At 39.4% G+C, this 21,433-nt stretch overlaps 1 protein-coding gene across 12 annotated transcripts in view; it reads right to left on the reverse strand.

Annotated features, from left to right (window-relative positions):
- KIAA0319L (KIAA0319 like) overlaps nucleotides 1-21,433 on the reverse strand; it is a 129,168-nt gene that overhangs the window by 25,871 nt on the left and 81,864 nt on the right. For all 12 annotated transcript variants that reach the window (XR_009048706.1, XR_009048705.1, XM_057704903.1 and 9 more), the window contains 6 exons: nucleotides 14,275-14,518; nucleotides 11,653-11,754; nucleotides 8,806-8,903; nucleotides 5,618-5,705; nucleotides 4,195-4,287; nucleotides 2,231-2,363 (listed from right to left, as the gene is read on the reverse strand). Coding sequence is in view for 10 of the 12 variants with exons in the window: in XM_057704903.1 (XP_057560886.1) it covers nucleotides 2,231-2,363; nucleotides 4,195-4,287; nucleotides 5,618-5,705; nucleotides 8,806-8,903; nucleotides 11,653-11,754; nucleotides 14,275-14,518 (758 nt within the window). In the remaining 2 variants the exon portion in view is untranslated. The remainder of the gene's footprint in view (nucleotides 1-2,230; nucleotides 2,364-4,194; nucleotides 4,288-5,617; nucleotides 5,706-8,805; nucleotides 8,904-11,652; nucleotides 11,755-14,274; nucleotides 14,519-21,433) is intronic.

Consider the following 21,433-nt stretch of genomic DNA (forward strand, 5'->3'; position numbering starts at 1 on the left):
CGCAACAGTCCCACACTTTGTGCCAGTGTGAAAGAGAATTTGCAAGAGAAAAAAAATGTTCATTTATAAGAGCAGGCTTCTACCTAAATGATGCCTTCCAGCTGAACAGCCTAAATCTCTTGCCACCTCAAAATGTGAGCATAAGCAAGCAAGGAGGTTTGGGCTCCTTCCATTTTGCTGACAGAAAGAGGAAAAGCATATAAAAGACATGTCATTTGTTTAAATCTCACCACCAGCCACAGAAAGAGCCAGACATCTGTGGGGTTTTTATCCCACAATCTCACTTTTAACCTATGGTCTCAAGGGGACTTCTGATGTTACAGCCTTTAGAAAAAGAACACAAAAACATCAGACACACAGACATGTGCGAATCAGTAAACATCTGAAAAAGCAAACTCCATAGAAGTTTTCCTCTTTTTCCAGTTTCCCTGTTTTCAGTTGTTTGTTTGTTTTTAACATATCTTATTTGTCTCCTATTTCAGAACAAAAGCAAGTTATAGGCAGATGGCAAAACGGCAGCTGCCCATTAATGTGACTTTTACCTCAGACAGTCCCTGGCTTGCATGTAAAAGTCCTGGAACCAAATAGCAGCTGACTACAGGGCTGGGGAAAGAGGTCACTGCCATGTAAAGGCAGGGAGAGGAAAAGCTAAGTGGAATCAAACAGATTGGACCTTAATGCTAATCAAACCCAATCCTATCATTTCATGGATTGAGGCTTAGAAACAAAGAACTGCACCCAAACACTCTAGGTTAACACTGCAGTTAAAAGCTCAGACTCTAGAGTCAGACAGCCTGTGTGATCTTGGGCAAGTTACTTAACCTCACGTGACTATATTTCCTAATGTATAAAATAAGAGTACTGTAATTATACCAGTTACAAGGATTAAATGAACTACTGTGTGCAAAGAGCTCAGAACAGTACTAAACACACGGTAAATGTTCAAGAAGCAGTAACTATTATTGTTACTATTTCAAAAAGGATCAACGTGCCCAGGCTAAATTCCATAAATGTTAAAATTCCTATATTGGAAATCTAAGGCAAAAACCAACTCACATTTCCATTTTAAGTCAATGGGAAGGCTCCTACCTTGTTGTAATGGCAGCTACCCTTCATTCACTTGAAGTCTTGAGTCAATGAGAGTGCTGCTAAGTCAGAACTTGTATATTTATTTATATGGTAGGTGCTGTGCTAGGACATTCCTTGCTGCGTCTCTGGTAGTGTCTAAAATGTGATTAATCTCAGATCCAGTGGGGAAGACGGATACCCGTGAACAAGCCATTGCACCACGGCAGGCACCCCATAGAGGCACTGAGGCAACAGGGAAAGAGGAAGGACATATCCTTTCCTGTCTGGAGGGATCTCAGAGAGCCTCACAGAAAACTGAGGAGGTTCTTAAAGATAGGCAGAACCCCAACAGTATGAGAAGGGCATTCAAGGAAGCATAAACAAAATACATATAGGTCAAATTAAGGAGCAGAGTAGAATGAGTCCTGACTTGGAGATTAGAAAATCTGCGTTTCAGCTCTAGCTGTGTGACCTCAGAGAAGTTAGTAAATACACTGAGTCTCAATTTTCTCAGATGTAAATAAGGACAGTACAGTGTACATATGTGACAATCGTGTACAAGTGCTTTGTAGCATACAAGGAATAATGCAACTATAAGGAGGATTACTCTGGAGTCGACCTCACACTCATTAATCACAATCTAGTATGTCAACACTAGTTCCCGAAAGAACTGACTTTGAATCAAATTCTCTGAAAAGCCCCAACAGAGAAAGATCCTACAAATCACATTCAAATAAACCACTCATCAAATGTAAAGATTTTGAGATATCATAAGTTGAGGAAGCACTTCCCAAAGGGTAGAAATGAGAGTAAATTCCTTCTAGATTTTTCCTGAGAAAAGGCAAAGGAAGATGGGCCCTTTCACTTAATGACAGGAATTCTAAAAAAAGGTTTGGATAGATGGCCAAGTAAGCCTTTGAGAAGGAGTAGCTGTGTGGATCCTAATCTATTATGCAAGGACCTTTGCCCTAAAAGGTTATCACTGTACCACTGTTGTGACCACAATTACCACACGGCTCAAAGAACCAACTGGAACCAAAGGTTATATTATCAACCAACTCTACAGGGAATTTGATATCTATCAGAGTTACTCCTATAAGAATGTAAAACCCACAAGGGGAAAAGAAATGGCCTATGGTAAACTTGAAGGATCCAAATTTACCTGAAAGTGTAGTTCCCAGGGACGAGTTTACTTAGTTTTAATATGGCTGTATCTTCAGAAATCTTCTCTTCTCTCAGAGGTCCCTTAAGTTCTTCCCAATGGTACTGGACGATTTTATCATCATCAGTGCTTTCTTGACCATAAAGAAATATCAGTTACAACATGAGAGCACTGGGTCTCAGCACTTATTCAGTTTACACAAACCAGGGCAACTACCCAGAGATCTGAGGCTAGGAAAACTTCATGAAATTACAGACTATCTCTCCAGAGTGTTTCTTCCCTAGGATTACTGGGTCATTCTGCCTCTCTATGAATAGTCCACTACGTAGTTTTCTAAGGACTCCAATTACAGGCAACCTCTGGTTAAAATGCTACTGTATAAAAAAAGGGAAATCAAAAGTTCTTAAACACATGAAAAGATACTCAACCTCACTTAAAAAAGAAATGCAAATTTAAATTACACTTGAGATAGCATTTTTTAACTTATCAAATTGGTAAACACCAAAGTTTCATAACACATTATATGGGTAAAGGTGTGGGAAAAGAGGCCCCCTCATAAGTCATGGTGGAAGCATAAACTGACACAACCCCTATAAAGAGCAATTTGGGAAAATTTATCTTCGTCCCTGCAATTCCTCTTCTAAGGATTTAATCCTACAGATATACTTGCACTTGTGCTGTGGATCTTTAGGACATTTAATATTTGTGTTAAATGTCATGCTTACAAGATTATTCACAGTAACATTATTTGTAACAGCAAGTCAAAAATAATCTAAATGGTCATCAATAGAGATTGACTGAAAACAAGTATATATTCATACAATGAAATTATATATTGATATAATGGAAGGCTATGTAATCATTAAAGGACAAACAGAATGAAGAAATATTGCATGTATTAATTCAGAAAAATTCTCCAACATATAGAAACAAGCACTGTACATAACAGTGCATGTAATGTGTTGTCATAAGGACTGCATATGTATTTTCTTATATACACATAAAATATCTCTAGAAAGACATAAAATAATAATAGCATTGGTTGTCTGGAGGAAAACTGGATAGCTGGGAGACAGGGATGGTAATGATTCTTTTCACTGTATACCTTTACATATTACTTAACTCTGATCTATTCAAATATATAAAATAAAATGGTACTAAGTGAACACTTCCTACCACTCTCACAAATGTTTTTCTATTCTGTCTCTTCCTCTTGGCCTGCTACTCTTCTATCTTCCTCTTCTTGCCAGAACCAGCTATATGAAATCTCTAACCTTGCTAGAGGTTCCTCTGCTAAAGCAGTGACTGCCTCTGCCAAAAACCACTGTTGATGCCAAGACAGTCAGGGTAACAGGGCCTTAATGGGCCTCAAAAGAAACCAAGCAAATACGGGAGAGATGATAGGCCTGAAAACCTCTTGCATACACACAGCCAAGACCCAGCAATCCTCTCGTGTCACCCATGAGGTGACACTACTCTGAAGGGTGAAATGTTAATACTGAGCCCAGGCAGGGGTGTGGAGCACGTTCTGTGAGTCTCTCCAGGAGAAGGCTGACAAGAACCTCATTAGGCAGTGACGGCTGAGTGAGAGCTCTTTGTCAAGACTCTCAGTTACTTCTCCTGCCACGACAGGAAGGAGCTTTGTTTCCATAACAAAGAACAGCAACTCCAGGCAAGCAAATTTGAAAACCAGCAAGTTTCAACTAAAACAATGCTAACTACATGAATAATCCTACTTTCTTACCATCTCAGAGCAGAACTATTACTTCAGACAGGCCACATGGGGTTTACACAGGGCCTGTCTGGTTTTTACTTCCTAATCAATTGCTTCAGATGATTGGTCTTCCCATTACATGGGCAAGAGGACTGGCCTAAACAGTATGCAGACACAGCTGGCCCCAGATCTTCTACCAAAGTACAGAGTGAAGGCTCCTCTAAAACATCATGCCTAGACAAGTACTCACGGCTGCCATCAATGACTGTGGAAGTGGTCGGCAGAGAGATCTCCTGGAACTGTGGTGACACAATGGCAACAGGAGGCCGATTCTTACGGGGCTCTGCAAGAACATGACCCACAAGAAATTGCAAGAGGGGCTTTATAAATTATAGGAGAAGCAGGCCACATCTGTGTGGAGTATATAAGTCAGTTTCCATTACATAATTGATAGCTGAGCATCACCAAAAGGGAAAGTCACAAGATCAGGTTGCCATTCTAACCTGAGACACCTAGGAGTGTTAAAGCCTCTTCTAAACCTGACGGTTGCTAAGGCCATGCCCTGTGCATTCTTTCAATGCTCTGAGGTATTATCTAGGACATCAGAAATACTATAGCAGCAAGTCACTGCTTTCAAGCAAGCTGAGTAGAGATGGACAACAATCAAGCTTTGCGCAATAAAGACCTTAGCACAGACTGTGCTAAAAAGATAATGGGTGATTTCTCAACCATCCCTGAGCTGGTTGTATGTGACATGACTAGGCCTGAGCGATGGGAAGGTCACAAAACACTCTGGTCCACTCGAATGAGTGTGAGCTACAAACCCAGCAGCCTTTTTTTTGATAAATGATCAAATGGTCTTTATGCTAAACACATTTTTAAGAATGTGAAAGGACTACGTTGGCTACAAAGTTCAAGGAATGAAAAGAAAAATCTATTACCAACTAAGACAGAAAATAGTATTAAGAATTTGTGCCAATGTATGTGCCACTTCCCAACTTCCCTCAAATTTTTCCTGAAAATGCAGAACAAGATATCTTGCTAATGTACTATAATCTACCAATAGTGGATCACTTAAAAAGAATGATGGGATTTGGTTTCCAAGGTAAAAAGAGGACTGGCAGGGTTTAAATGAGGAATTCTGTGTGCAAAGGCCCACATTTTTGGCAAAAGATCAGAGAGAGCCAGCTACTGGCCTCGTTCTCTTTCTACATGCTTCTCCCAGGCTCCTGGCTTTCCTGTGTCTCTTAATTACAACACATGGTCCTCTCTCAGTATGACCCACTTGGAGAAGTAATTATCAAGTAGATAGGCCATACTGCACTGTGGGCCATGTGACTAATGTTTCCCTGCCCAGCCAGGTGTTCCAACTAGAACCAAACTATATACACTTTGCCACCCTAACCTTTTACTAGCAGAACTAGGAATTGCCCAATACGTAAATATATTACAAAAAAAAAAAAAAAAAAAGGAAGGGAGGGAATACGGGGATATGTGTATAAAAACAGATGATTGAACTTGGTGTACCCCCCCAAAAAAATAAAAATATAAAAAAATTAAAAAAAAAAAAAAAAAAAAGAATGAGAATTTAAAATCCCTAAAGTCAAATCTCCATCTCCTTGGGAATCCTGCAGAGGGAGCAATGGAGACACGGTCAGGGCTGGGAAACATACCTGGTTTCACTGTCACATTCACATAGCCTTCCCCATGGGCATTTTGACCATCTACAATTACTTTGAATTCATACAGGCCTGGAGTGAGCTGCAGAAGTGAGAGAAGATCTTTTAGACAACCACAAACAGCAGGAATTATATGTAAAATAACATATATATCTGAACTTTCCAATGCTGGCTCTTGAATTCTCCTCTTCTTGCACCATTTCCAAAATGGAGAAAGTAAACTAGCTGAAGAGATGAAACAATGAATTATAAACTAAAAAATCACAGCTTTTAATGTGAATCTTATTACTAGCTGACTTGGAACAACAGAAGGGATTTCAGTATCTCTGTACTCCCATTTTCTTTTCAGAAGAACATTAAGGGCCCAACCATCCTACTTCATAGTTATAAAATTAAAACAATCAGCTCTGCAAAGAAAAACATTTTGTAAAAATACCAATAGCTCTCAAATATCTGAATATTTCCCCCTGCTGATTTCCACTAACTGTATGAACATAATACTAAAAAAAAAAAAAAAACACCCACAATCCCACTGTTCTAGCACCCCAATTAATCTTATTTTTCTTATTTCCTTCTGATCTTTTACCACATACAAAAAAAGAGCTATAAACAGTTCATTTGCTTAACAAACATTTATCAAGAACCAATTATATATGGTCATTGTCCTAGGCTTAGGGTTTGGAGATGAATTAGATAAGGTCCCTACCTTCAAGGAGCTCATATTTCAGTGGTATTCAGGGCCTAGCTAAAATCATGGTATATATCAAACTTTTTATTATTCTTTCTTCCATTCATTTAGTATGAACACTTTCCCCATTAGAACAATCTCTTTAATAGTCATTTTAATGGCTGCAGAATACTACATGAATAAATATGCCATAATTCACATAAGCATTTCACCTTGTTGGATATTTGGGTTGTTTCCAAAATTTTACTATTATAACCAATGCTGTGATGAACATCTTTCAGGTAAAATGTTTTTTTTCTTTCTTTTGAATTATCTCCTTTGGGTAAATGCTAATTGAATGCATGTAGCATTTTTGACCACTTCCTTCTTCTTGTAATGCTCTCCTTCCTTGGCTTTCACTTCTGTGCCTATTCCTCATTTTCTTCCATTTCCTCTTCCTTCCATACTTTTAATGACAGTGTTCCCCAGGATTCTAATTGCAATCCATTTATTTCTTCACTCTACACACTCTCTGGACGATTTCATCTATTACCATGGCTTCAGTTGTCATTTATTTGATGTTGGCGTACAAATTTCTCTCTCCAGCCCAGACCTGCATCCTGATCTCTAGCCCCTCATCCCTAGCTACTTACTGGTCACCTCCACTCAAATGTTTCACAGGTACCTCAAACTCTCTCTGTTGCAAAATGAATTAGTCATCTGCAAACCTCCTCCAAACCTGTTCCTCTTTCTATGCTCCTCATTTCAGTGAATATCACCACAAATACACCAACATCCACCCAGGTGCCTAAGCCAAAAAGCTAAAATTTTCCTAGACTTCTCTTCCCCAACACCTCCACCCAATTAATTGATCACCAAGTTGACCTCCATAATATTTCTCAAATCCACCCACTTCTCTCTATTCACTCTATCATTACCTTAGTTTCCAACTACCTATCATAGCACAGTTGTTAAGAGCATAGGCTTTAGAGATGGAAAGTTCCAGTTCAAATATACCATTTAATAGCTTTGTGCACTTTAGCCAAACCACTTTATTTTTCTAATTTTTAGTTTTGTCATTTGTAAAACAAATATTAATATTTATATCTTGAGGTTGTTAGGAAGACTTAAAAATTGCACAAAATAATTAGCACTGTGTCTGGTACATGGTAAGAGTTCAATGGCTTTTAAGTTTATTAATTTAGTTTTTTCTTCACTCAGACAATTATCATCTCACACCTACATTTTTCAATAGACTCCTTGATGGTCTCCCTGATTTGAGTCTTATCTCCTTCAATCTGCAATTAGGGTGATCTTTCTAAACTGATAATCTGAACACGTCATTCTCTTGCTTAAAACCTTTCAAAGGTGCCATATTCTCTCTGGATAAGAGTCAAAGGCCTTACTCTGGCATACACAAGGCTCTGTGCAATCTGGCCCCTGCATCTCTCCAACTTACTTGTGCCACTGCTCTTCTCAAACCATGGGATGCAGTCAGGATGAACCACATGTAATTCCCTTTCTCCCACATTTCTCTCTATTATTTGGCCCAGTGGACATATTGCTTCCTCTGCTTGGGGTAGTACCACTCCACCCTTTACCCAGTAAGCCAGTCACCTTTCATGACCCCACTAGGCCAACTCTAAAAAGTCTACTCTAACTCCCCAGGACTTCAAAACCCCTGCACTGACCTAGTGTATCTCTGTTATAATTATCTGCTTCTGGTCAGTAGCACCTACTAGACTGTATTTTCCTTAAATGTTAATCTTATGATTAACTCACTAGTAAATCCCCAATACCTGCCACCTAACTAGTGTACAATGAACAGTTGCTGAAAGAAAGAAAGAAAGAAAGAAAGAAAGAAAGAAAGAAAGAAAGAAAGAAAGAAGGAAGGAAGGAAGGAAGGAAGGAAGGAAGGAAGGAAGGAAAGAAAGAAGGAAGGAAAGAAAGAAAGAAAAAAGAAAGAAAGAAAGAAAGAAAGAAAGAAAGAGAGAGAAAAAGAAAGAAAGAAAGAAAGAAAGAAAGAAAGAAAGAAAGGAAGGAAGAAAGAAAGAAAGAAAGAAAAAGAAAGAAAGAAAGGAAGGAAGAGAAAGAAAGAAGGAAAGAAAGAAAGAAGAAAGGGAGGGAAATTGCTTGGCCAAAGAATATGAACATTTTTATGGCTCTTAATAACTATACTGAATCCCAAAAAAGACTGAGCCAATTTACACAGTCTTGTGGCCACAAATAACCTAGCTTATCTCCCAAATTCTAAAATCCTTATGTTACCCTTAAAAGCTGTTTAGTGTATATTTTCAGCTATCACCACTATGCTTATACAGTATTCTCACCATAAATGAAAATTTGAGAATCATACACTAACAAATACTGGATGTCAGCCAGGCAGATTTTTGGAGGATTCACTTCTGAAAGACTGTTCCTAACTTAAGTGTGGACAGAAAGTTCTATATTATACATTTTAGAAAATGGTCACCACCTCTGGCCCACCCCTGCAAATGACAGGAGGCAAATTCACCTTGGATAGTTTAAGGACCTGGGAATCTATCCCTTCCATTTCTCCACTGTAGTCTTTAGGATGAGTAATCAGCTGCCAGTCGTAGGTGTAGGTTTCTCCTGTAGAAGGGCAGTTACGAAAATCATGAAAACACACACCTACACACAAAGAGGGCAGCCACATAGACTGCCAATAACAAAATTTTTCTAAATCTCGCCAAGGTCTTAGTTTTTAAGATTTTACCCCAAAGCCAAAGGGAAACCGAACATTCTGCTGAAAGAAATAGTGGATTCTGCTGACTCCACTACAGTTAGGGCTTCTTCCACTCTCTCCAGCAATGCTCATTCCTGCCCCATTCCCTCCCTGCTTTGGGCCAATCCTCCCCTAAAATACCAGGTTGCTCATGGTGTGGCATCCCAGTGAAAATACATGCCCTACCAACCACCATGGATGAACTCATTGGGAACAAAGGCCATTTTCTTGCAAAACTTCTTTTGTAACAAAGAACAGCAATGACTTCCAAATAACATGGTTCAAAAATAGCTTTTTGCAGAGTGCTAACAATGCTCCTCTCACTGAGGTCATCACACCCTGGTGAGTTAAAAGAGCTACTTCATTCCTGCTGAGCTAAATAACACACTGCAGAAGGTGGTAGGGGATGGCCCATTTACAACAGGCCCCACTGAAATTAATTAAGATCAAATGAAGCATTAAATGCTCCTCATTTGTAGCTCAGACTATATGACGAGGTAGGGCTATGAGACAGAGTCCTGTTATCTAAATGGAATCCTTCCCCAGTTAAAGTGGTCTTAAATATTTTTTTGGAACAAAATGCACTTATGGCTAGGAAAGGGTGGGTTTCGATAGGAAGGTTTAATTAAGTTACTACCCAAAAAGGGAAAAATAAAAGAAAAAAAAAAGCTGCCTCAAATGCTTACAGAGAATGCTCATCTTTTTCATATTTCATGAGTTTAAAAATTAAAGTTAACATATAGAACTTAATTTCAAACAGTATTAAGACTAGATTTTACTTTATAAGCCTGAGATACAAGATCTATTACTCTTTCCTCCTCCAGAAAATACTAGCTTTGTTTCGGCCAGTTGTCAACCCTGGACAGCTCTCATAAATATATATGTAGAAGTTAGGCTGGGTGAGAAGCAGGAAAGAAGCAGCAGAAGTAGGACTGGTGCTAAGAGATGACATTTCTTGAACTGTAGTTAGAAATTTTTTTTTCACACAGAAAACAGACTCACACTAGTTTGGGAACTGACAATTTTATAACATCTAAAGCTAGCAACACAAATTTCAAAAAATGACAATATTCCTAGGACAGAAAAGCTCAAGGGACGAATTATGCCTTACAGACAGGAATTTGCCCAAGGGTAGGAACAACTGAGTATAGGTCTGTTAGACAGAATGCTGGTTTTAATGATTTAGGGCAGTGGTTTTCAAACCATGCCTCTGAACCCTAGGGGGATCCTGAGAAGTGCTTCAGGAGCTGCCATAGGAGATGAGGGGGATGAAGAACAGACAGAGTTGGTCCTGCTTCATCATCCCCAACCTTTGAAAGTTTGAAACCATCCATCTCATGTATCTGATAAAGGCTGAAGAAACTGCGGAGAGGAGAGTTGAAAGAATGTGTTTTTCAACTGATGGATTTTGGAATACTGATATACGAGGTGATGTTAACTCACAGAAATGTATATGCAAATAGGGGTTATAAAAGAAAATACAGTAGAGCTAGGCTATCTTTCATAAAAGAGTGGAAGCAATTGCAGCTCAAAGCAGTTCTTTCCTCACCTGCATCTTCAAAGGCCACCAATTCCATTCACCTTAACTTATCACCAGAGGAGGAAAGGAAAATACTTCCCTATAGGAAGGTGGAATGAACTGATAAGGAAAACTCAATTTGAGGGCAGAAATACAGAACAGAGAGGGCATTTAGGTTATGGAAAAGTACTTTTTGCATAAATACACTATTTGGTATTAGGCCCAGAAAGTAGGGATACTTTACTGGAAATATGTGTACCTAAAATGGAAGGACCCCCATTCTGAACACAGTAAGGCATTTTGCTTAACTAGCCTTATAATGAGCTATTTGAGTAACCTTATAATGAGAGTAACACAAACCTAATGCAATCATTTTCCATCAAAGTATGCTTCACTTCACATCACAGATAATCTTAAGAGAATATGTGTTTATAAGTTAAACTTTGGTATATTAACATATACTTCAAAGGTGAAAAGGATGTTCATATTACAAAAGTTTTCCTAAGTAATAAATTAATCATCCCCAATTTATATATTTTATAAATTTGAATACTGTATATTACACTGGGCTTGTCTTTCTTTTTTAAGTGACAAATGTATATTAGTAGTTATCTTGAATAACTTCTCTACAAGTTCTATATCTCCTACTTACTAGTTGTTTGGCCAAAATAAACAGGTTAATCTGAGTCTCAGTTTCTTCCTCTTTTAAATGGGTATAATAAAATCCACATTTAAGGAGCATCAGCCATGTGCTAGGTACTGAGGTACAAAGGTACCTTATATACCATTTCATTTTGCCTTAAAGTAACCTTATGAAGTAGGAATTATTATCCTCATTTGACTGAGAAAGAAATGGAAACTGGAGAAGTTAAATAATTTGCTTAAAATCATTCAACTAATGACTGACTGAACTAGGATTTGAACCCCACCTTGACATCAAAGCCTATGATCTCAAACATTATATTGCCTCCCTTATCACATAAATATTTGTGCATGTGAAAGCAATATCTTATTCTCATAGGACTTTTACAGCGAGTAAATGTATGTAGATATCATTATCAATTAAAACATTACACAAATGGAAGTGGATGTTTTACCTGCATCTGGTTCTTGGAGAACATATGCATTTAACTGAACTTCATTCTTAGGCAAGGTAATCTGGACACTGTTTCCAGCAGATACCACCAGTTCCTTTACAACTGGAAACAAAGAAAATACACAAGAGATAAGAAATTTTCTCTCTTTCCTTTTGCGGCCAAATTTCTTCTATAGACAATACTCAGCTACTGCCTTCATTTCCTCATTATTTATCCACTCTCTAATCCCCTGAAATGTGATACTGCCCCCAAATTTCCACTGAAAAGGGTCTTTAGAGGTCATCAACAAACTGCTTCTTAGTAAATCTAATAGCTGTTTCTCAACCCTCCTGCTTCACCTCTGCGGCATGTAACACCGCTGACTGCCTCCATCTTAAAACTCTTGGTTATCATGACACTTTCTTCCTTTCGCTCTGAGTTTTTCTCCGCTGTCTTCCCTCTAACTCTCCCCATTCTAATCCATTCTGTCTTCCTGAAACACCTATCACCATGAATTTTTCTAAAATACTCACCTACCATGATACTCTCTTACTTAAGACCCCCACTCCCACACCATGTTTCAGTCCAACTCCTAACCTGGCATCAGAGATCCAGCATCATCTGACCACATCATCTCACCCTTCCTACCCAATTCTCCCTCTAGTTACACTCATTTTCCCTCTTGTGCTCCACAGAAGCCATGGTCTACTCTGGGGGACTTTGCTAAAGCTATCTCCGTCAACTGGGGTGTGTGCTTACTTTATTATAAATATAGTACTTCTAGCTTAAAAGCCAGTCTTCTCTCCAAAAAAATCTTCCCAGATCATTTCAGTTCAAACTGATCTACTTCCTGAACTACTTTAGCATTTTTGGAACATCCATATCAGCTAGTAGCTAGATACTATCTTTCTGCTATTCACCAGCTATTCCATACAAGTCAAAGTGTCTCAACTATGGCACAACTGACATTTTGGACCAATTTTTTGTGTGTATGTTGGAGGTGGGGTCAGGGGGAGACTGTCCTGCGCACTGTAAGATGTTTATTTATTTATTTTTTTTAATTTTAATTTTGGCTGTATTGGGTCTTCGTTGCTGCCTGTGGGCTTTCTCTAGTTGCAGAGAGCAGGGGCTACTCTTCGTTGTGGTGCACGGGCTTCTCACTGCAGTGGCTTCTCTTGTTGTGGAGCATGGGCTCTAGGCACTTGGGCTTCAGTAGTTGTGGCTTGCAGGCTCAGTAGTTGTGGCTCACAGGCTTCATTGCTCCGCGGCACGTGGGATCTCCCAGGACCTGGGATCGAACCTGTGTCCCCTGCATTGGCAGGCAGATTCTTAACCACTGCGCCACCAGGGAAGTCCTGTAAGATGTTTAGTAGTATCCCTAGCCTCTACCCACTAGATGTTAGTAGCACCCCTCCTCCACATTTGTGACAACCAAACATGTTTATAGGCTGTTGCGAACCACTTATTATATAAATCTTATCTAACAATAATTGTTTATTTGGTATGAGACCTAGGGACTAGAAAACTTAATGCAAACAAGTGGCTGGTTCACTCATATTCCAAGACTGGGAGTGAAAAGGATTTCCTAGACAAATATGAAATTTGAGCCTTATCTCTCTGCTTGGGAAAACTACACTTGGGGAAAAATGAAACCATCCATTGTGGAAGCGTCAGCATTTTGACACTCCAGGAGGTGGAATAAGAATTGCTGAAGTAACTTTCAAAACCATAAAAAAGAAAAGAAAGGAACCACTATACTCAGAGAAAGTATAATGGACAAAAATACAGTGCAGCCCAAACCTTTCATAATTATACGAAAAATTACAACTTTTCTGCCTGAATACAAAAATTACTTTAATGCCTCAGGATTGAAACCCTAAAATTTCATGTTATATTACCACCAAACGAAACCTTAGGAAATTAAAAATTGGCAAACGTTTGTTTTCACTGGCTTTGCTTCACCCTGTTGACTTTTTCAGGGGATGAAGACCAGCGCAGGCCCTGTGACCCGGCACTCCCTCCTAATACCTTAGGAGAGAGCCTGTGAAGCAGACTTGCTGTTAAGGCGGCAGCACTCTGTATAAATCTCCTTCCTATGAGCTGCTGAAAAAAAAAGACGCAGAATTCCCTGGTCCTGTGGTTAGGACTCAGCGCTTTCACTGCTGTGGCCCAGGTTTGATCCCTGGTCAGGGAACTAAGATCCCCTAAGCCGCGCGGCGCGGCCTAAATAAATAAATAAATAAATAAATATTTTAAAAAATAAATAAAGATGCTATCAAAATCAGAGACACAAATATCTGACCCACAACCAGCCATTCAGAAGGCAATAGTTGTACAGATCTGACTCCTTCTTCCTAGTGTCCTCTGTTTGCTTGGCTCCTTGAACATTACTTAACTGAATCTAGGCACAATGGAATTCGGCTCTGGAAGGAGCCTCATAAATTCCCATAGGCTGGAGCTTATTGAAAAAAGGATTGAGAGACCAAGTATGATTACAGGGACACTAACAGGATTATTACTATTTTTTAATCTACGGTATTTAAAAGTCATGCCTCCCTCCTTTCTTTCCACTAAAAGGGAACATTTTGATCTAAATCTCTATTTTCCCATCCTATCTCCACGGAGAAAAGAAAAGGGCCTCACCTGGGTATGGTGCTGAGGTGCTCTGGAAAGAGGCCTGGGGGGTAGGGGTGGCATAACTGTAGGAAGGAGCCACTGGCAGAGGGGTAGCCATCTGGATTTTCTCAGGGCTTTTAACTTGCTGAATGCCAGGAGTGGCACCCGGGTCCTCTGACACCTCAGGTTGAACTGATACATTTGACCAACCAGGAATCTTCGCAGTCAGGTCTGTGGTTAAGGGATTAGAAATTGTATCTGTGCTGTGGACCTAGAAAAATGCAAAAATTCATTTGAATAGACAGAAGTTACACAGCCAGTTTTTTTTTTTTTTTTTGGTCCACGATAGGTCTAGGGGCCCATGTCTCTTCCCTGGAGATGTAGCACCCTTACCACCGCCCAGCACTGTCTGTCCAGCTACCTCCAATCCCTGGCCTTCACAGCTAGGGTTAAATGGGGTCCATAAGGTGCGTGCACTTAGCCAGCGAAGGCTGGGGGTGGCACGCGGAGCAATCAGAGACAGTGCTCTGGCCAGCCCGGTGCGCAGGGCAGAGATGTCCTTTCCCGCTGAGCCCCCGTGCTCCCTGTGCCTCAGGAACTGCCCTCGGAAGTGCTGGAAGCTGCTCTCATGTTCCTTAATCTCAGCATCCCAGAGAAGGTGTTCTTATCCGTCCAGAACTGACTGGGGTGGCTCTTGGGGCTGCTCCTGGCACTTTGTAAAAAAAAATTAATTAATTGGCTGCATTGGGTCTTTGTTGCTGCACATGGGCTTTCTCACTAGTTGCAGTGAGTGGGGCTACTCTTCATTGTGGTGCGCAGGCTCCTCATTGCAGTGGCTTCTCTTTTTGTGGAGCATGAGCTCTAGGCGTGTGTGCTTCAGTAGTTGCGGTGCGAGGCCTCAATAGTTGTGGCTCATGGGCTCTGGAGCTCAGACTCAGTAGTTGTGGTGCACAGGCTTAGTTGCTCCGTCGCATGTGGGATCTTCCTGGACCAGGGCTCAAACCCGTGTTGCCTGCGTTGGCAGGTGGATTCTTAACCACTGCGCCACCAGGGAAGTCCCTCCCGGCACCTTTAAGGAGCAGTGTGGCTGGGCGGACAGTGAGGATGCCCCGGGCCAGGGGCTGTGGGTGGTACCCCCTCTAGCCCAGCTGTGGATGTGCAGAGCGGCTCAGGCGAGGCCCGTGCAGCCCAAACCATCCTCTGTTTGTCATCCCTGCTTTCTTGGGTTTGCCAACCTCTCATCTCAACAGGATCCTCCTGAGCAACACTGAAACATGCTGAAGTCTCACCTGCCTTAAAAAGCAAATAAACATCCCCTTTGACTCCACATCCCTTCCAGCTGCTGCCTCCCATTTTTTTTAACTTTTTATTTGTTTATTTTTTACAATAAACTGCATATATTTAGAGTGTACAATTTGGTATCCCAGTCCCCCACTTCGTTCTCCCCCTCCAACCCTCCCCACTTTCCCCTTTGGTGTCCATATATTCGTTCTCTACATCTGTGTCTCTATTTCTGCCTTGCAAACCGGTTGATTTGTACCATTTTTCTATAGTCCACATATATGTGTTAATATACAATATTTGTTTTTCTCTTTCTGACTCACTTCACTCTGTATGACAGTCTCTAGAAATGTCCCAGTTTCATTGCTTTTTACAGCTGAGTAATATTCCATTGTATGTATGTACCACATCTTCTTTATCCATTCATCTGTTGATAGACATTTAGGTTGCTTCCATGTCCTGGCTATTGTAAATAGTGCTGCAATGAGCATTGGAGTGCATGTGTCTTTTTGAATTATGGTGTTCTCTGGGTATATGCCCAGTAGTGGGATTGCTTGTCATATGGTAGTTGTATTTTTAGTTTTGCAAGGAACCTCCATACTGTTCTCCATGGTGGCTGTATCAATTTACATTCCCACCAGCAATGCAAGAGTGTTCCTTTTTCTCCACACCCTCTCCAGCATTTACTGTGTGTAGCTTTTCTGATGATGCCCATTCTAACCGGTGTGAGGTGATACCTCATTGTAGTTTTGATTTGCATTTCTCTAATCATTAGTGATGTTGAGCAGCTTTTCATGTGCCTCTTGGCCATCCGTATGTCTTCTTTGGAGAAATGCCTATTTAGGTCTTCTGCCTATTTTTTGATTGGATTGTTTATTTTTTTGATATTGAGCTGGATGAACTGTTTATATATTTTGGAGATTAATCCTTTGTCTGTTGATTCATTTGCAAATATTTTTTCCCATTCTGAGGGTTGTCTTTTCGTCTTGCTTATAGTTTCCTTTGCTGTGCAGAAGTTTTGAAGTTTCATTAGGTCCCACTTATTTATTTTTGATTTTATTTACATTATTCTAGGGGGTGGATTAAAAAAGATCTTGCTGTTATTTACGTTGAAGAGTGCTCTTCCTATGTTTTCCTCCAGGAGTTTTATAGTGTCTAGCCTTACATTTAGGTCTTTAACCCATTTTGAGTTTATTTTTGTGTATGGTGTTAGTAAGTGTTCTAATTTCATTCTTTTACATGTAGCTGTCCAGTTTTCCCAGCACCACTTATTGAAGAGGCTGCCTTTTCTCCATTGTATATCCTTGCCTCCTTTATCATAGATTAGTTGACCATAGTTTATTTCTGGGCTTTCTATCCTGTTCCATTGATCTATATTTCTGTTTTTGTGCCAGTACCACACTGTCTTGATCACTGTAGCCTTACAGTATAGCCTGAAGTCAGGAAGCCTGATTCCCCCAACTCTGTCTTTCCTTCTCAAGATTGCTTTGGCAATTAGGGGTCTTTTGCGTTTCCATACAAATTGTAAAATTTCTTGTTCTAGTTCTGCGAAAAATGCCATTGGTAATTTGATGGGGACTGCATTGAATCTGTAAATTGCTTTCGGTAGTATAGTCATTTTCACAATGTTGATTCTTCCAATCCAAGAACATGGTATGTCCCTCCATCTGTTTGTGTCGTCTTTGATTTCTTTCATTAGTGTCTTATAGTTTTCTGAGTACAGGTCTTTTACCTCCTTGGTTAGGTTTATTCCTAGGTATTTTATTCTTTTTGTTGCAATGGTGAATGGGACTGTTTCCTTAATTTCTCTTTCTGATCTTTCATTGTTGGTGTATAGAAATGCAAGAGATTTCTGTGTGTTAATTTTGTATCCTGCAACTTTACCAAATTCATTGATTAGCTCGAGTAGTTTTCTGGTGGCATCTTTAGGATTTTCTATGTATAGTATCATGTCATCTGCAAACAGTGACCGTTTTACTTTTTCTTTTCCAATCTGGATTCCTTTTATTTCTTCTTCTCTGATTGCTGTGGCAAGGACTTCCAAAACTATGTTGAATAGTAGTGGTGAGAGTGGACATCCTTGTCTTGCTCCTGATCTTAGAGGGAATGCTTGCAGTTTTTCACCATTGAGAATGATGTTTGCTGTGGGTTTGTCATATATGGCCTTTATTATGTTGAGGTAGGTTCCCTCTGTGCCCACCTTCTGGAGAGTTTTTATCATAAATGGGTGTTGAATTTTGTCAAAAGCTTTTTCTGCATCTATTGAGATGATCTTGTGGTTTTTATCCTTCAGTTTGTTAATGTGCTGTATCACATTGATTGATTTGCATATATTGAAGAATCCTTGCATTCCAGGGATAAACCCCACTTGATCATGGTGTATGATCCTTTTCATGTGTTGTTGGATTCCGTTGGCTAGTATTTTGTTGAGGATTTTTGCATCTAAATTCATCAGTGATATTGGTGTGTAGTTTTCTTTTTTTGTAGTATCTTTGTCTGGTTTTGGTATCAGGGTGATGGTGGCTTCATAAAATGAGTTTGGGATTGTTCCTTCCTCTCAATTTTTTGGAAGAGTTTGAGAAGGATGGGTGTTAGCTCTTCTCTAAACGTTTGATAAAATTCACCTGTGAAGCCATCTGGTCCTGGACTTTTGTTTGTTGGGAGACTTTTAATCACAGTTTCAATTTCATTACTTGTGATTGGTCTGTTCATATTTTCTATTTCTTCCTGATTCAGTCTTGGAAGGTTATACTTTTCTAAGAATCTGTACATTTCATCCAGGTTGTCCATTTTATTGGCATATAGTTGCTTGTAGTAATCTCTTATGGTGCTTTTTATTTCTGCGGTGTCCGTTGTAATTTCTCCTGTTTCATTTCTAATTTTATTGATTTGAGTCCTCTCCCTTTTTTTCTTGATGAGTCTTGCTAGAGGTTTATCAATTTTATTTTTCTCAAAGAACCAGCTTTTAGTTTTATTGATTTTTGCTATTGTTTTCTTTGTCTCTGTTTCATTTACTTCTGCTCTGATCTTTATGATTTCTCTCGGTCTACTAACTTGGGGTTTTGTTTGCTCTTCTTTCTCTAGTTTCTTTAGGTGTAAGGTCAGATTGTTTATTTGGGATGTTTCTTGTTTCTTGAGGTAGGATTGTGTCGCTATAAACTTCCCTCTTAGAACTGCCTTTGCTGCATGCCATAGGTTTTGTATCGTTATGTTTTCATTGTCATTTGTCTCTAGGTATTTTTTGATTTCCTCTTTGATTTCTTCAGTGATCTGTTGGTTATTTAGTAGCGTATTGTTTAGCCTCCATGCGTTTGTGTTTTTACACAGCCAGTTTTTTTAGGTTATGTCTCATGAAATCCCTGCATGTTAAATGTGTGGGGTTTTTTTTTTTTTGAAAAATGCAAAATTGTCAAAAATATTAAAGAAACTAATCTTACCACCCAAACTGGTGTTAAAATGTTGATACAAATCTTCCCAATATTTTTTTTCTATGCAAAGAGGTTTGCTTAAAACAAACCAGTAATAATCACACTATGTATACATTTACCTTCTTTTCTCACTTAACATTTATATTTAATCTTTCTACAAATACGTATTAAGCACCTATTACAAAACAGGCCTGTGGATCCAAAATATAATTAAAACATAATCAATGTGCTCAACCAGTACACAATCTAGTAGGGGAGAAAGGACTAGAAACATAATAAGCCAAAATGGTAAATATACCTATAAGATCTATGATTGAACCAAAGAAACACAATCAGAGTACTTCTCTTTCTTAGGTACAGGAAGCACGTGAAGGATGGTTTTAAATAAATAAATAAAGACGACCTGGAGGTGAAGAGTCCTGAGATGAGTTTTAAAGGGTACACTATACAAAAGCTTTTAAGTTTCATTAGGTCCCATTTGTTTATTCTTGATTTTATTTCCATTATTCAAGGAGGTGGGTCAAAAAGGATCTTGCTTTGATGTATGTCATAGAGTGTTCTGCCTATGTTTTCCTCTAGGAGTTTTACAGTGTCCGGCCTTACATTTAGGTCTTTAACCCCTTTTGAGTTTATTTTTGTGTATGGTGTTAGGAAGTATTCTAATTTCATTCTTTTACATGTAGCTGTCCAATGTTCCCAGCACCACTTATTGAAGAGGCTGTCTTTTTTCCACTGTATATTCTTGCCTGCTCTGTCAAAGACAAGGTACCCATATGTGCTTAGGTTTACCTCTGGGTTCTCTATTCTGTTCCATTGGTCTACCTTTCTATTTTTGTGCCAGTACCATACTGTCTTGATCACTGTGGCCTTGTAGTATAGTTTGAAGTCAGGAAGCCTAATTCCACCAACTCTGTCTTTCCTTCTCAAGATTGCTTTGGCTATTCGGGGTCTTTTGTGTTTCCATACAAATCATAAGATTTCTTGTTCTAGTTCTGTGAAAAATGCTGTTGGTAATTTGATAGGGATTGCATTGAATGTGTAAATTGCTTTGGGTAAGATAGTCATTTTCACAATATTGATTCTTCCAATCCAAGAACGTGGTATGTCCCTCCATCTGTTTGTATCGTCTTTGATTTCTTTCATCTATGCCTTATAGCTTTTGTACAGTGAAAGAAACCATAAACAAGACAAGAAGACAACCCTCAGAATGGGAGAAAATACTTGCCAACGAAGCAATGGACAAAGGATTAATCTACAAAATATATAAGCAGCTCATGCAGCTTAATACCAAAAAAGCAAATAACCCAATCCACAAATGGGCGAAAGACCTAAATAGACATTTCTCCAAAGAAGACATGCAGATGGCTAACAAACACATGAAAAGATGCTCAACATCACTAATCATTAGAGAAATGCAAGTCAAAGCCACAATGAGATATCACCTCACTCCAGTCAGAATAGCCATCATTAAAACATCTAGAAACAATAAATGTTGGAGAGGGTGTGGAGAAAAGGAAACTCTCCTGCACTTTTGGTGGGAATGTAAGCTGGTACAGCCACTAAGGAAAAGTTTGGAGGTTCCTTAATAAACTAAAAATGGAACTACCATATGACCCAGCAATCCCACTCCTGGGCATATACCCAGAGAAAACCATAATCCAAAAAGAAACATGCACCATGATGTTCACTGCAACACTATTTACAATAGCCAGGACATGGAAGCAACCTAAATGCCCATCAACAGATGAATGGATAAAGAAGATGTGGCACATATATACAATGGAATATTACTCAGCCATAAAAAGGAATGAAATTGAACTATATGTAATGAGGTGGACAGACCTAGAGACTGTCATACAGAGCCAAGTAAGCCAGAAAGAGAAAAACAAATACTGTAGGCTAACTCATATATATGGAATCTGAAGAAATGGTACTGATGAACCCAGTGACAGGGCAAGAGTGGAGATGCAGATGTAGAGAATGGACTTGAGTACACGGGGCTGGGGTGAGGGGTGGGGGGCAAAGGGGAAGCTGGGATGAAGTGAGAGAGTAGCATAGACATATATACACTACCAAATGTAAAACAGATAGCTAGTGGGAAGTGGCTGTATAACAAAGGGGGATCAACTCAATGATGGGTGATGCCTTAGAGGGCCAGGACAGGGAGGGTGGGAGGGAGTCACAGGAGGGAGGGGATATGAGGATATATGCATAAATACAGCTGATTCACTTTGGTGTACCTCAAAAACTGGTACAAGAGTGTAAAGCAATTATATTCCAATAAAGAGCTTAAAAAATAAAAAAATAAAGAAGTACTTATTATGAAAAATAATAAAAAAAAATAAAGGGTAAACTAGAAGAAAGAGGTTGAGGGGAGAGATGAGTACAGGCACAAGAAACGAGAGTAACATGGCTGGTGTTGGGAAATGAGAGTCACAAGCAAAGTGAGAGGCAGGCCGTAATAGAAGATGAGCTGG

The sequence above is a fragment of the Hippopotamus amphibius genome, chromosome 1 (assembly GCF_030028045.1).
Source record: "Hippopotamus amphibius kiboko isolate mHipAmp2 chromosome 1, mHipAmp2.hap2, whole genome shotgun sequence".
In the NCBI taxonomy this organism is placed as follows: Eukaryota; Metazoa; Chordata; class Mammalia; order Artiodactyla; family Hippopotamidae; genus Hippopotamus; species Hippopotamus amphibius.